The sequence below is a fragment of the Oncorhynchus mykiss genome, chromosome 25 (assembly GCF_057628025.1).
Source record: "Oncorhynchus mykiss isolate SJ-2025 chromosome 25, ASM5762802v1, whole genome shotgun sequence".
In the NCBI taxonomy this organism is placed as follows: Eukaryota; Metazoa; Chordata; class Actinopteri; order Salmoniformes; family Salmonidae; genus Oncorhynchus; species Oncorhynchus mykiss.
Genome location: NC_143046.1, coordinates 51,408,609 through 51,423,882, shown reverse-complemented (window position 1 = coordinate 51,423,882; position 15,274 = coordinate 51,408,609). Strand labels below are relative to the sequence as shown.

General features: G+C 41.3%; 1 protein-coding gene across 1 annotated transcript; it reads right to left on the bottom strand.

The window, feature by feature from the left end:
* Positions 1–8,277: 8,277 nt before the first annotated feature.
* Positions 8,278–14,766, bottom strand: col10a1a (collagen, type X, alpha 1a). Its single transcript, XM_021584367.2, has 3 exons — positions 14,682–14,766; positions 14,138–14,273; positions 8,278–10,792 (listed from the first exon to the last, which is right to left on the bottom strand). The coding sequence occupies exons 1-3, from the start codon at positions 14,685–14,687 to the stop codon at positions 8,946–8,948; spliced, it is 1,989 nt and encodes a 662-aa protein (XP_021440042.1). The 5' UTR covers positions 14,688–14,766; the 3' UTR covers positions 8,278–8,945.
* Between the last annotated feature and the right edge of the window lie 508 nt (positions 14,767–15,274).

Below are 15,274 nucleotides of genomic sequence, written 5' to 3'. Positions count from 1 at the left end.
ACATCATAACGAGTCAAGCAAAAACATTACAATTGAGAGGAATATGTTAGTTAATGTAGCGACAAATGATTATGCATTTTTCTTTGTCATAAAGTTAATTTACGGAAATCGCTATTTAGCAAGTTAACTGACGAGGTAACATTAGCCAGCTAGCTAGCTGGTGTTATGACATGAGTATGACATTGTAATTCATGTTGTTTAATGTTTTAGGGACTCCTGCGAAAACCAGCAAATCAGGCTGTCGTCATGGGAAACAGTGGATGTAAAGAATCTAGCTAGCTAAAGCATTTACTGCAAATTGAATGTGTAATTGTGTAAGCTTGCCTTGCCGTGCAATGCAGCTGAAGTAACATAGCTAGCTAACTATTTGCTTGCTTATTGTGTAATGGAGGAAAAAAATAACTGTATGCCTATGGATGTGTAGCTAGCTACGGTATGTAGCCGATCTGTGTAAAATGTTAGGTTTTGAACTAATATTAATACCAATCTATGAACCTCAGCTATCATAGTTGTATCAACTTCATGTCTGAATGACATTAATGAAGCCTATGGATAGAGTAGAATATAATAACTTTATTGTGCCAAGAATGCAAGTCCTATATACATGTACTGTAGTTATTACCACACATGAGATCCCCACATTGTAGCCTGTACACTGAATATATTAACTAACCTGTCTGCTGCCATTCCTGAGCAAGCTCTGTACTGGTGGTGCCCCGATCCCGCAGCTGAATCAACTTTAGGAGACGGTCCTGGCGCTTGCTGGACTTTCTTGGACGCCCTGAAGCCTTCTTCACAACAATTGAACCGCTCTCCTTGAAGTTCTTGATGATCCGATAAATGGTTGATTTAGGTGCAATCTTATTGGCAGTAATATCCTTGCCTGTGAAGCCCTTTTTGCGCAAAACAATGATGACGGCATGTGTTTCCTTGCAGGTAAACATCGTTGACAGAGGAAGAACAATGATTCCAAGCACCACCCTCCTTTTGAAGCGTCCAGTTTGTTATTCGAACTCAATCAGCATGACAGAGTGATCTCCAGCCTTGTCCTCGTCGACACTCACACCTGTGTTAACAAGAGAATAACTGAAATTATGTCAGCTGGTCATTTTGTGGCAGGGCTGAAATGCAGTTGAAATGTTTTTTGGGGATTTAGTTCATTTGCATGGCAAATAGGGACTTTACAATTAATTTCAATTAATCTGATCACTCTTCATAACATTCTGGAGTATATGCAAATTTCCATCATACAAACTGAGGCAGCAGACATTGTGAAAATTTATATTTGTGTCATTCTCAAAACTTTTGGCCACGACTGTACATTATATGCTTTTGAACGGGTGAAGAGTAGCATTCCAGCAGACTGGGTTTCAGTCATAAATAGAGATGAAATTAGGGAAGATTTGTATGTATTACCGAATCTATATATTGGCAATGGGGATAAATGGAAATCATTATCTTGTGTCAGAACAAATGTTTTTTATAAAATGTTACTGGTTACTGACAGGCCTGCTGCTGAGAAGATGTGGGTGGAACTGTTTCTGAATTTGGATGTTAATCTATCATGGAAAAATGTATACTTACCTGTAAATAAATTGGAATGTGAAAATAATGATTTTAAAATAAGACAGAATCGTATATTCACAAAAGTAGTGTTTTATCAAATTAATAAAGAAATAAAAAGAGAATGCGATATATGTGGTAGGATACCAGAAAATGTATTACACTTATTTGTAGAATGTGAGGAATTATACATTTGTTTTGGAAAGTAAAAGAAATGAGAAGTAAAAATTGGGGAAGTGTTTTTTTTGTGAAAGTATGTGTGGGAGGAATTGGTTTTATTTGGTGTGTGTGATGACTGGGATGGGGTTTTAATGTGTATTTGTTGAATGTTGTTTTGAGGTTGTTAGGTATGCTATTTTTTGTCGGAGAAATTCTGCGTATTTTGAGGGGAAGAGGGTAAGGGTGTGGAGTATTTTTATAGCATCGTTTAAGAAGCACATAGATATGTTTTATTTTTATGGAATGGAACATTTGGATTTTGATTAAGCTTTTGTTGATGGGAGTGGGTTAGTTGCAAGGGGGGATGGTGGAGGAATCACATATAATTTTTGAAAGCATTGTTTTGGTATTTTATTTGGTTTCTATAGTTGATAGGGGTTTGCTTTTAACCTGTTTCTTTTTTGTTTCTTTTTGTGAGTGGAATTTATGTCTTAGTCTTGACTGTATTTGTATATTAGTTTTTATTTTTATTTCTTTGAGTTCTTTGATTTGATAGGGGGTGAATTGTTCACCTGCCTATGTTAGTCTAGAGTTTTGTGTATTGTTAATTCTATAGATATTGTAATTTAATACTTTTTATATAAATAAATTAAAAAATATGCCTGATTTTGTCTGATCTTGGAAGCTAATCATGGTCAGGTCTGGTTAGTACTTGGTTGGGAGACAGCTTGGGAATACCAGATGCTGTAAGCTTTTTTGCCCAGTTGAGTATACTCTTCTAATCACAAATATATTATAACGTCCATTTTTAAAATGGAATGGATATTCTACTTCCTCAAAGTTTTTTGAATTACATAAACCTGAAATAGTCTGTCCAACTCTTCTTCCATGGCTTACGGCCATACTATCCTGAAAACTCCTGATCTCGAAAGCTAAGCAGGGGCAGGCTTGGTTGGGTGACCGCTTTGGAATACCAAGTGCTGTAAGCTTTTTGCCCAGTCGAGTATAGTCTTCTAAACACAATAATAATATAATGGCCATTTTTAATTGGAATGGCTATTCCACTTCCTCAAAGGTTTTTGAGTTACATAAACTTAAAATAGTCTTTCCAACTCTTCTTCCATGGCTTACGGCCATTACATCCTGAATACGCCCGATCGACACATTATTCCATTTCTGTTAGTCACATGTCTGTGGAACTTGTTCAGTTTGTCTCAATTGTTGAATCTTGTTATGTTCATACAAATATTTACACATGTTAAAATTGCTGAAAACAAACGCAGTTGACAGTGAGAGGACGTTTCTTTTTTTGCTGAGTTTATAATCATATACATCCCCACAAGGGGGCTGAGGGATAACATAGTGGTGATACAACATAACACTGTCCTTCATCGTCGTGTGTGTATATATATAAGGCCGTGTAAAACTCAAATTAAGGAAAAAGAAAAGTACAAATGAAGAAGGAGCCAAAAAGAGACACCTCTGATGACTGTGTGGGACTTGCCTTCCTTACAGCAACACTACAGATCTAGAGGGGTCCCAGCCACGACATGTTTGTGCCTTACTCGGCTTCAGCAGGTAGCAAGGACAAAAATAGGGATAAAAAATGCAAAAAAAATGCAAAAAGTCGGTACTAGGGGTTAACTGTTCACAACTGTACAGTGTACAGTCGGAAGTTTACATACACCTTAGCCAAATACATTTAAACTCAGTTTTTCACAATTCTTTACATTTAATCCTCATAAAAAAAATGCCTGTCTTGCGTCAGTTAGGATCACCACTTTATTTTAAGAATGTGAAATATCAGAATGATAGTAGAGAGAATTATTTATTTCATCACATTCCCAGTGGGTCAGAAGTGTACATACACTCAATTCGTTTTTGGTAGCATTGCCTTTAAATCGTTTTACTTGGGTCAAACGTTTTGGGTAGCCTTCCACAAGCTTCCCACAATAAGTTGGGTGAATTGTTTCCCATTCCTCCTGACAGAGCTGGTGTAACTGAGTTAGGTTTGTAGGCCTCCTTGTTCGCACACACTTTTTCAGTTCCGCCCACATATTTTCTATAGGATTGAGATGAGGGCTTTGTGATGGCCACTTCAATACCTTGACTTCGTTGTCCTTAAGCCATTTTGCCACAACTTTGGAAGTATGTTTGGGGTCATTGTCCATTTGGAAACCCATTTGCGATCAAGCTTTAACTTCCTGTATGGTGTCTTGAGATGTTGCTTCAATATATCCACATAATTTTCCTGCCTCATGATGCAATCTATTTTGTGAAGAGCACCAGTCCTGCAGCAAAGCACCCACTCAACATGATGCTGCCACCCCTGTGCTTCACGGTTGGGATGGTGTTCTTCAGCTTGCAAGCCTCCCCTTTTTCCTCCAAACATAACAATGGTCATTAGGTCCAAATATAGCTATTTTTGTTTCATCAGACCAGAGGACATTCCTCCAAAAAGTATGATCTTTGTCCCTATGTGCAGTTGCAAACCATAGTCTGGCTTTTTTATGATGGTTTTGGAGCAGTGGCTTCATTCTTGCTGAGCGGCCTTTCAGGTTATGTCGATATAGGACTTGTTTCACCGTGGATATAGATACAGGTATCTGTTTCCTCCAGCATCTTCACAAGTTCCTTTGCTGTTGTTCTGGGGTTGATTTGCACTTTTCGCACCAATGTACGTTCATCTGTAGGAGACAGAACGCGTCTCCTTCCTGAGCGGTATGACAGCTGCGTGGTCCCCTGGTGTTTATACTTGCATACCATTGCTTGTACAGATGAACGTGGTACTTTCAAACATTTGAAAATTGCACCCAAGGATGAACCAGGCTTGTGGAGGTCTACAACATTTTTTTCTTAGGTCTTGGCTGATTTCTTTTGATTTTCCCATGATGTCAAGCAAAGAGGCACTGAGTTTGAAGGTAGGCCTTGAAATACATCCACAGGTACACCTCCAATTGACTCAAATGATGTCAATTAGCCTATCAGAAACTTCTAAAGCCATGACATAATTTTCTGGAATTTTACAAGCTGTTTAAAGGCACAGTCAACTTAGTGTAAACTTCTTTCCCACTGGACTTGTGATACAGTGAATTATAAGTGAAATAATCTGTCTGTAAACAATTGTTGGAAAATGTACTTGTGTCATGTACAAAGTTGATGTCCTAACCGACTTGCAAAACTATAGTTTGTTAATTAACAAGACATTTGTGGAGTGGTTGAAAAACGAGTTTTAATAACTCCAACCTAAGTGTATGTAAACTTCCGACTTCAACTGTATCTATAGGCGCAGTGTTCTGTGTGTTTTACTTTCCTTTGTTGTAGTCTTGGTTGAGTTTGTGGAGCAATGTGTTGTCTGGTTGTCCCCCTGTAAAGTTGAGGTGTGCGGCTCCTCTAGTGTTTGGTGGGCATGGCCCAGGTGTTGTGGGTCATTTCGATTGGTCCGTTCTGTTACGGCAGAAAACAGGTTTTGGGTTGAGGGGTTCAGATTGAAATAAGAATTTCAGTGGGATGCAATTAAGGTTGGTGTAGGGTTAGAGTTAAGGTCAGTGAAAATGTGTGTATATCTGTAGGTTTGGTGTTCTATGTGTTTTGCCTACCTTTGATGTAATCTTGGTTACATTTGTGGAGTGATGTGTTTCTGGTTGTCCCACTGTAAAATGATGAGAAGTGTGTGGAAGGGGGTTTGCTGCTCCTCTAGTGTTTGGTGGGCGTGGCCCAGGTGGTGTTGTGAATTTTTGCATGGTCCGTATTGTTGCTATGCCGTGTGGCAGATAACAGGTTTTGGGGTAAGGGGTTCAGATTAAGGGGAGAATTTGAGTGGGATGCAATTAAACTTGGTGGGGGGTTAGAGGTAAGGTCAGGCACACATATGACAAAAGTCCAACCTTGTAGTAACACAAGGCTTGTTAAAACGTTATTCGGTATGGATAAAACTATGGAGTGTGACAAAATGGGGATCGCAATACATTATAAGGGACAAGGTTAACAACACGAGGTCAGGCACAGAGTTTGTTTTGATATTTCAACCTGCGTGTCGTGATCGTTTTTGGTGTGGGGGGACAAATTTGCACACAAGCACGTCCAGATTGGGATGGGGTTAGGGTTAGGGTTGGGATGGGAGTTAGGGTTGGGATGGGGGTTAGGGTTAGGATGGGGTTAAGATTAGGGTTGGGACGGGACAGGGGTTAGAATGGGGGTTAGGGATAGGGTTAGGAGTTGGTAGGGTTAAAATAAACTGTTTTGTTTCTTTAGGTGCACAGGCCTATTCCTATGTGCCCCTCCAATGTCTTAATAAAATGTGTTATTCAAATGCTGTATATGAGTCGCTAGATGGGAGCATAGGATCATAAATGTAACAAAGATGGTACTGAGAGAGTCTTAAAAGCAGTAGGCCAGGCCTCTGGAGGGCCGAATTTTCTAAGTCATGAATAAACAAGTGCATGCTCTAAAATCAATCAGTTTTAGAACTATTTATTAACAGAGAAACATACACATTATCAATCAAACCATCTTTCTTTCATAATTGACATTTTTGTATTACAACTAAAAAGGTTCAATCCCTCCAACCCCTCCCCACAGCCCTATCCCTGTTTTTCATTTAAACCCTCCAGTGTTATGGTTTTTAAAACTCTGATTCAATTGCGTTCTGCTGCCCCTCGCTGTCTCCCGGTCCACCCAGGACCCGACTGCAGACCCGATACACTGAGGTTAGTGATTGGGTGATCTTGAAAGTGATTAACCAGTACTGTCTGTAATTATGCTTGTTTGATGTTGTACAGACGTTGTTTAAACCGGGTTTCTATTGTATGTTTTGCTTGACCGATATAGGGTTTATTGCAAATTGTACAGGTGATAATATAGATAACATTGGAGGTGCTGAGGGAGAGGCTATCTGTGATCGGGGCAGAGGTGTCACTGTTGGGATTGGAGATTAATTTTCTCTTTCTGTAGTGGGTGGTATTGGGTTTGGGGGGTTGTGGTGGTATGTTACTGAACTTTGTAAGTCTTTGAGATTTTTAGTCTTCCTGAATGCTGAAATGATTCTGTAAGGTTGAAGGGGTGGGTAAACCTGTTGTACTATGGAGAAGTTGTGTTTTATTGCTTGATGTAGGGGTCGGGGGTGGGAGTGGAATGCGAACCCGAGTTATGGTAAGGGTTAAGGTTAGGGTTAGGGGTGGGAGTGGGATGCGAAACCAGGTTAGGGTAAGGGTTAAGGTTAGGGGTGGGATGCGAACACAGGTAAGGGTTAAGATTAGGTTTAGGGGTGGGATGCGAACTCGGGTTAGGGTTAGGTTCTTTGCTAGTTGTGGAGTCGGTTGATCCACTTCCATCTCTGCCATGTGGAAACCGGAGGGGGGATTAGAGACGGTGACTCCACGGCATTGACGCATGAGCCCGTGGGATCCGGGTACACCCGGACAGAGTTGTAGACCCCTTGGTTGCCCACCTGTCATAAAAAGGCTCATGGGTGCGATGGCTGGGCGTTAGGATCAGTCTGTCAGCAGGGTTGGGGTTAGGGTTGGGGTGAGGCTACACACACATACAGTATGCTTAAAAATATCTTCCAAACGTTTGTTCTTACAAAATCGAAAAATGCGTAAAAAGGAATTTAGTCCTTTGTGTGCACCCCATCATGAGCATAATGTGCAGTCTACAGTCTCAAATAGTGAAATCTGATAATGTGATGAACACCAATTGTTTAACGATTAACTGAATGTAGTTCCTTCCATAATCGAACTTGAGCTGTAAACCATGTGGTGCACTGCACAGAAAACGTTAAGCCTTGATCTTGGACTTCCCTTAAAATATCACAATGTGTCATATGCAGGCACAACCCTTGCTACATCCAATTTCGCAGCACCAAATACTTCATTTAAATTGGTTGAATTTACCAAAGACACATCAGCCATTGGCTTGTCAATACAGTTATGAACTAAATTCAACAAAAGCTAGTGTTTTTTGAATTCTAATGACCTAAGCGAAGCTGGGCGGGCTGTTTTTTTCCACTTTGCGGCCTCGCTCAGTTAGAAAGTGTCAGCTTAGCCTGGCTGACATGCAACCCACATGACTAAACACAGCAAGCTGTGACTCACTGGTCTGCTATATCAGACTTGTAAAAAGAGAAGTTAGCAAAAGATTTGAGTGACTTTTTCCGAATTTTTGATTGGTTCTCCTATGCATCTAATTTGCATGTGCAATTCTCTCCCCCCCCCCCCCCCACACACACACACACTTCCTCATCAATTTGCTACGCCCCCACAAGCCAAGCTAAAGTTGTGCTCTGAAAATGGAGCTTTCTGAAAAAGAGAGAGAGATGACTGCCACATAAGTTATAGCATGTTAGCAGATCCCACAGACTTCCAGTCACTGCGCTGACGCTAGTTAGCAATCGCGCTAACACTAGTTAGCAACTTCCTTCAAAATGCACGCAGAGACGCAAAAAGGGTATCCATCTGATGCTGTGTAAAATAATCTTGCACTATCCCTTTATGTAAACTAGCTAACTGCCTGGCTTTCTTTAAATGTTGTGACATCTATGTGACAAGAACTTCATCAGTATTATGTATGCATTTTAATGGCCTTTGCATTGTTTGAAAGTCCCAATCACACCATTTTTTTTAAAGACATTTATTTTGGTCATTTTGCTTTACATGACATTAATCTTTGGAGATATAACAATGTTGTTGGTAAACAATTTACATTTGTATGTCAGTATTTTGTGATGTGTTATATTTTGTTTTATTTCTTATGGTCAATTTGACCATTGCCATTTCACAATATTCAAGTCACATACAAGGAAGTCAGGTACAACATGGTGCACAGAAAGTAATGAATGTATCTGATTGGTCACCAAAACAAAGGTTGTACAAAAACACAGACATACACAAAAACAAGAATCACTTGCTGTAATCAGTAAAAAAAAGAAAAAAAAGTTAAATAAGAACATTTCAGGACACAACATAGCCATAACACCTCAATTTCACATGTTGCCTCCACTCACAAAATAAAACTCTGAATCATTGGTAACTTTGTTGATTGCCTCCCCATCCCTGATAATGTGTTAGATTTCCTTCCTCTTAGCACCCACTTCTTGTATTTTCAATTTGAGATGCTTCTATTCCTCAAAAAGAGAGAACTGCCTGGTTGGTAAAGACAGGGAGATAACTTGTTTGATAAATAGCTTGCGGATTTTGTTGTGTGGTTATTGGGTGACACCGATATCACGTTGAAGCGATAAGGAACCCAGAGAAAGAGCAATGGACGTTCTCAGCGGCAAAGACGCCATTGGCCTCATCATCAGGAATCTGAAGGTAGACTGTGTCATTCACATCAAGCATAAGGACAGTGCTACCGGACATCTGGTCCAGGAAGCCCTTGTTGTACTCATCATAGCTGAACATGACCGGCTTGACGTTCTTGTACAGAGCCACCAGAGCATGAGCCCCATTCACGTGAATGGTGTATGAGAAGTAGTATACTCCAGGGACCTGGCAAGTGAACTTCCCAGTGGTAGTGTCATAGTGATTCTCTGCATTGTACACCTCATTGTCAAACTTAATGGGTTCCCCAGATGGAGGATAAGGACTAGCCAGGGAAACAGAGAAAGCAGACATTGGGACCTTGACAAGAGTAGGCACCATTACCTCACTCATGCCTATGCTCTTCTCGAAAATGACCTCGCCAGGAGGACCAGGTGGGCCGGGAGGTCCAGCAGGGCCTTGGCCACCATCCTGACCATCACTACCAGGGAGCCCAGGGGGACCCTGAGGGCCGGGGGTGGCCTTAACGGCAAGTCCAGCTGGGCCAGGTGTGCCAGGGAAACCTGGGTGTCCTTTAAGGCCAGGTGCACCTGCGGGACCAGCAGGCCCAACCGGCCCTCTGGCACCTGGGGCACCGGCAGCTCCAGCCTCACCTGCCTCACCATTGCGCCCTGGGAAACCTTTGGGCCCGGCAGGTCCTGGGACACCTGAAGCACCAGTTGAACCTGTGTGGCCAGTGTCACCTTTGTTACCTGGAGCTCCAGTGGCTCCAGTGGCACCAGTTGGCCCTGTTGCCCCAGTATAACCTTGCTTGCCCTGGAAACCTTGTGCTCCCTGATCTCCCTTATATCCCTTTGGTCCCTGGGGTCCCATTGTACCTGTGTCACCTTTGGCACCCATTGCCCCAGTATCTCCCTGGAAGCCTCTTGCACCCTGAGGACCAGTGGGACCCATGGGCCCAGTAGCACCAGTAGCTCCAGTGACTCCATGTGCTCCTGGCTCACCCTTCTGACCTGTTGTACCTGAGCTTCCTACAACTCCCCTTTCACCTTTCTGTCCATTTGCTCCTGGCTTTCCATATCCAGGGATACCAGGAGCACCAGTTGCTCCAGTTGCTCCCTGATGACCTTTAGGACCAGATGAACCAGGCATACCTGGAGCCCCATTATCACCTGGTTTTCCTGGCTGACCTACACCAGGAGCCCCAGTGTGGCCCTTAGCACCTGGCAATCCAATGGGACCAGCGCCCCCATCCCTACCTGGGCTACCTGATTTTCCTGCCTCACCTGGGAATCCTGGCTTGCCTGTCTTTCCAACACCGACTGCTCCAGGCTGCCCAGCTGGTCCCATAGGTCCCACAGCCCCTGTCTCACCTTGTGCCCCTGGGATACCCACCCCTCTGTCCCCTTTAGCTCCTGACAAACCAGGCACACCTGGATGTCCCTTAAGACCTGTTTCCCCCCTTGGTCCCATTGCTCCGGGCAGACCGTGAGGTCCAGGTATGCCGGTGGAAGAGATTCCAGCAGGTCCGGGGCTTCCAGCAGGTCCAGGCATGCCCCTGGGACCCTGAAGTCCAGCTGCCCCCACCTTTCCTTTCTCGCCAGCTGCACCAGGAACACCAGGCTTACCAGGACCACCCGGGGAGCCAGGTTTGCCAGGTGCGGAGTAGCCAGCAGGTCCGGGTGGTCCGGCAGGGCCCTCTGGTCCGGGCTGTCCCACAGCTCTTTCCCCTGGGGGGCCAGGTGGGCCAGGGGGGCCCTCTGGGCCGGGCTCACCTGGGGTACCGGGCTCTCCTGCCACTGACACCACTGTGGAGAAATACAAGTCACCTTATTAATACAACTGATGCCAAGTGATCCTCTTCTAGTAAATGTGTTATTGGCAATTGTCTCTACCTAATTATAGAATTATAATTAAGTCAGCTACTATTGTCGATCATTCTCCATTTATTATTATTTTAATTTAAGACTAGGAGCTGAGATTGGTGTGCCACTCCTGAAGTGTGCATTTGTCCACTCCTCCATACATATTTTAAAGCATTGGAAAGGTGTAAGCATATTTATATATTTTTCCTTTTGAATCCATTAAGTATATATAAGTGCACATACTTGTTCAGAAGTGTATAGAATTGGGAGGCAGAAATGTAGTGCACTTTAAAAGCACAATTCTTTGACTATGAACACATTTAGGTGCCAGGATGTAATAAAAAAAAAGAATACTAAGATAATACTAATAATAACACTAATTTACAAACAAGTGGGGCACCTTATCCTATTTGTTGTGTTTTATTGGATATGGTGCCGATATAGAGGTGTAGATATGAAAGAAAGGAGGAGAGAGGGTGCTAGAGCACTGAGTCGGATTCGGAAAACATGCTCACAGCTGCACAGTACATATGATCAAAGGCAGCCGATTAGACCGCTAGACCACCCCAGGCAACAAATTGAGGCACTTTTGGTCTTTGTACAGCAGGGGCATAGCCAGAAATACATTGGTGGATGGTGGATGGAGTATTGTTTTCATAATAACGTATTCTTGTTTTGTATTTGCTCAATCTAATTGGGTGGGCCTGGCATGGCATGGACAGGCCCTCATATTTGTTTGAGTGATGGAGGATGGACATTTTAATTTATGGACATGAAAAATGAAGAGGATTAGAACTTATTCAAGTAAGTAAAGTATTGTGTTACACAGCAATTGTCAGAGGAACGATCATATTTTTTTGCTCTGTTCTGCTTCCATATTCAAATGTCATGTACATTTGGTGGAAACCTTATTTGTTTATACTAGGATTCCCAGAATGGAATTCACCGCATTTACCAAAATGGTGTACTACATCTTTGTTTTGGTTAGGCAGGATAGTTAGCTAGCTAGACAGACGTAAGTAGTGTTTCCCAATTTAACCTCGCTCTGGTTTGACATTTGGTTAACACCCCCTTTTGCTGGAAACATGGGAACTTGAGTCCTGGGGCTGTATGTATCAAGTGTCTCAAATTAGGAGTTTTGATTTATGATCCATATAATCTTATTCATTGTGATCTGATCCAAAACTGATCCTCCTACTCGGAGATGCTTGTTATATATGGCCCCCAATCAACTGCAAAATGTTAGGGTATTCTCTCCCTCAAGGTCATTCCAACGATTTTGGCACATTTATTCAAAATGTTTATCAATGAAATTGCCCTTTTGTCCATGTATGTTAAACCTGCATGGTGGAGGAAATCGCCTAATAAGGCAAACTAGAATATTAAATCACATTTTTTGGGGGGGGAATTGCTACTTCGAAAGCATTGGGTATGATAGCATTAACAGTGCAAGTCAAACCTGCATAGACATTTAAACCTGTTGAATTATTAGCTGGAAATAATTTTCTCAAGGGTTCAATCTGTTCTTATTTCACCATAAAAAAATAGGACATTTCTGTCTTAAGAAACTATAGTATGGCGAGAAAACAAGCATTTGTAAAGCAGAATGATGAATTGTAAGAGTCTTTTTAAAATTAATTGTTTATGTGGTCACATGACCCAGTGTGTAAACGACATGTCCTTGGTCAAATGTAGAGGTCTAGTTTAGATTCATCAAAACATATGTTTCTACTTTTTGAAAGGCACACCTATACATTTCTGGGTGATTGAACTGTAATTGACGGTGTTAAAGTCGTATAATATTAACAAGAGGCACATACTATTTTACACACTACTTTATATGATATGAAAATACAGTTGAAGACAAGTGAATGTCCATTTGCTACAGCAAGAAACCAATGATGTTGAGCTGTCTATAAATTAATTAATTGTTATCTTCTAGATCTTCTATTGTAATGAATAGCTGACTTTGCCCTACCTAACTGATGGTAACAGTACTGATACTGGATTTTTAAAAGTCATATATATATATATATATATATATATATATATATATATATATATATATATATATATATATATATATATATAGTTAATTAAAACAAACATGAGAAGAATCATACAATATGTGTCTTTATCCTTCCTTAGTAATACATTAGCTAACTATATCTATGACTTTAAAAAAATCTAGTATCGGTACTGTTACCATCAGTTAGGTAGGGCAAAGTCAGCTATTCATTACAATAGAAGATCTAGAAGATAACAATTAAATAATTTATAGACAGCTCAACTTATTGCCACTTTATAAATGACTGAAATGAGCCATCATCTGTACTGAAGTGTCCTTTTCTTAAGGTTAAATATAAAAAAAAATCTAAAATAACAGCACATCTATATTCCCCACTAAGTTCTTTACAACTGAATCACTGATCTAACTGGGGATCCTAATATCAATCAACTGCTGAATCACTGCTCTAACTGGTCATCCTAAAATCACTTCTTAAGACCTAATGAAGGCACCAAGAGATTGACTGAGAATCCAGTAAAAATTTGATTTACACTAATTTGGAGTGAAGATATCGTGAAGGTATTAAAACGGTCAGTTGGTCATTCCAACGATTATAACAAGGATTATAACAAAATGACTGTTGAAGAAATAGGGCTCCTTAGTCTGAGTGAGAGCAATAACAACTGCATACACAGTATACTCACTTCAGACAGTATGCAAGATAATTTTTATTTTACCAGGCAAGTCAGTTAAGAACAAATTCTTATTTTCAATGACAGGAACAGTGGGTTAATTTATTTAATTGTTATCTTCCCCCTGTTCAGGGGCAGAACGACAGATTTGTACCTTGTCGGCTCGGGGGTTTGAACTTGCAACCTTCCGGTTACTAGTCGAACGCTCTAACCACTAGGCTACCCTGCCGCCCCAATAATGTGATTCAAGTGTTACTATCGCTGTGTGTTTATGTGTCAATTGATCCCGTAAGGGATGGGTTGTCTACTGCCAATATGACACAAAAATAAAAGGTAATTTATTAATTCAACTGTATGTCTGAGTGTCCCTGTGCAAGAAATGAAAGTGGACATCCTCAGATGTAAATCACATGTTAAGTGGAAAAAAGTGCACATATATATATGCATATTTGTGGTAAAGTGTGAAGATGTTAGATTTATCATTGATTATTGTTGAACTCTTACATTGTCCATTGAAACTATCACATGATTTTCAAAGACATCACCTGTATCATACTAGGCTATGTAGACTAGGATGTTGGTTCTTACCGTGGCTCTTCACAGAGTAGGGCTGGTACTGGGGGGAGGCCTTCATTACCTTCTTCACTATATATGAACCACTACCATGAACAGCTGTCAAGCCCACCAGGAGGAGGAGGATGCTCAATACTCTTACTTCCATTTTCTGAAACAGGAAAATATTCAGTACTGCTTAGCTTTAATTTTGAAGTTGCTGCAATGACTCAAGCAAGGACATTTTTGTAACACTCTTTCACCTCTCTGCACACATATACTGAACTCTGAACTGCACACATAACTGAATTACACCCCCCCCCCCCCCCCCCCCCCGAAAAAGCACAACAAATTATATAGATAGCAAGGAAATTCATTTGAATACTGAGTTTCAGCCTCCTGGATCTCAGCCTGTTCTCCTTGAACGCTGGCTATGCTGCTTGGTTTTATAAGGCACCAACATCTCTTCCACCTGCCCAGTCCTAGCTCATCCCAGTGGGAGTAGGAGTCAGGCCTCGGAAGGGCCCTATTGCTCACTGCGCCAAGAGATTAAGAAGATAGAGAGGAAGAGCACACATACCAGCATGCAGTTGAGTGAGTTGGAGTTCCAAGAAGGGGTAAGAAATCTTCAGCACCACTGTCCTCCTACTGCTGCAGTTTATCCTTAGGTTAGGAGCACGTTGGAGAATCTGCTGCCTCCCAGTACAATGATGTGAGTATTTATACCATATCTGCCCCTTGCATCATAAAAAATAGCCCCAACCACACAAGTACCTCCCTTCTCAGAGCTATGCTGTAATTAGCAAACAGATCTGCCCAATGCAGGCATGTCACATACTGTAAGGATGCCTATTTGCGTTGAATAGTTAGACACATGATTAGGACCTATTTTAGTCTAGCAAAATAATCAAGTTTAGACACCAAAATGTAAAATAGTTTACCGTTTGGTTTGAAGATTTATTTTAATTATTGCTCTTGTTCATATGGGTTTTTCCTCTACCTTATGTGTGGTGAACAGATCTGGTAAATGTTCTTTGAGATTTTGTCAGTTTTCTGTCAATATTACCATAAGAGTAAACAGCAAAATCTGTGTTAAAAGTGTTAAACTAACTCGCTGTAGTGCTAATTTGAAAACTTTTGCCGTGTGTATATGCATCCACTCTCAGCAGAGTG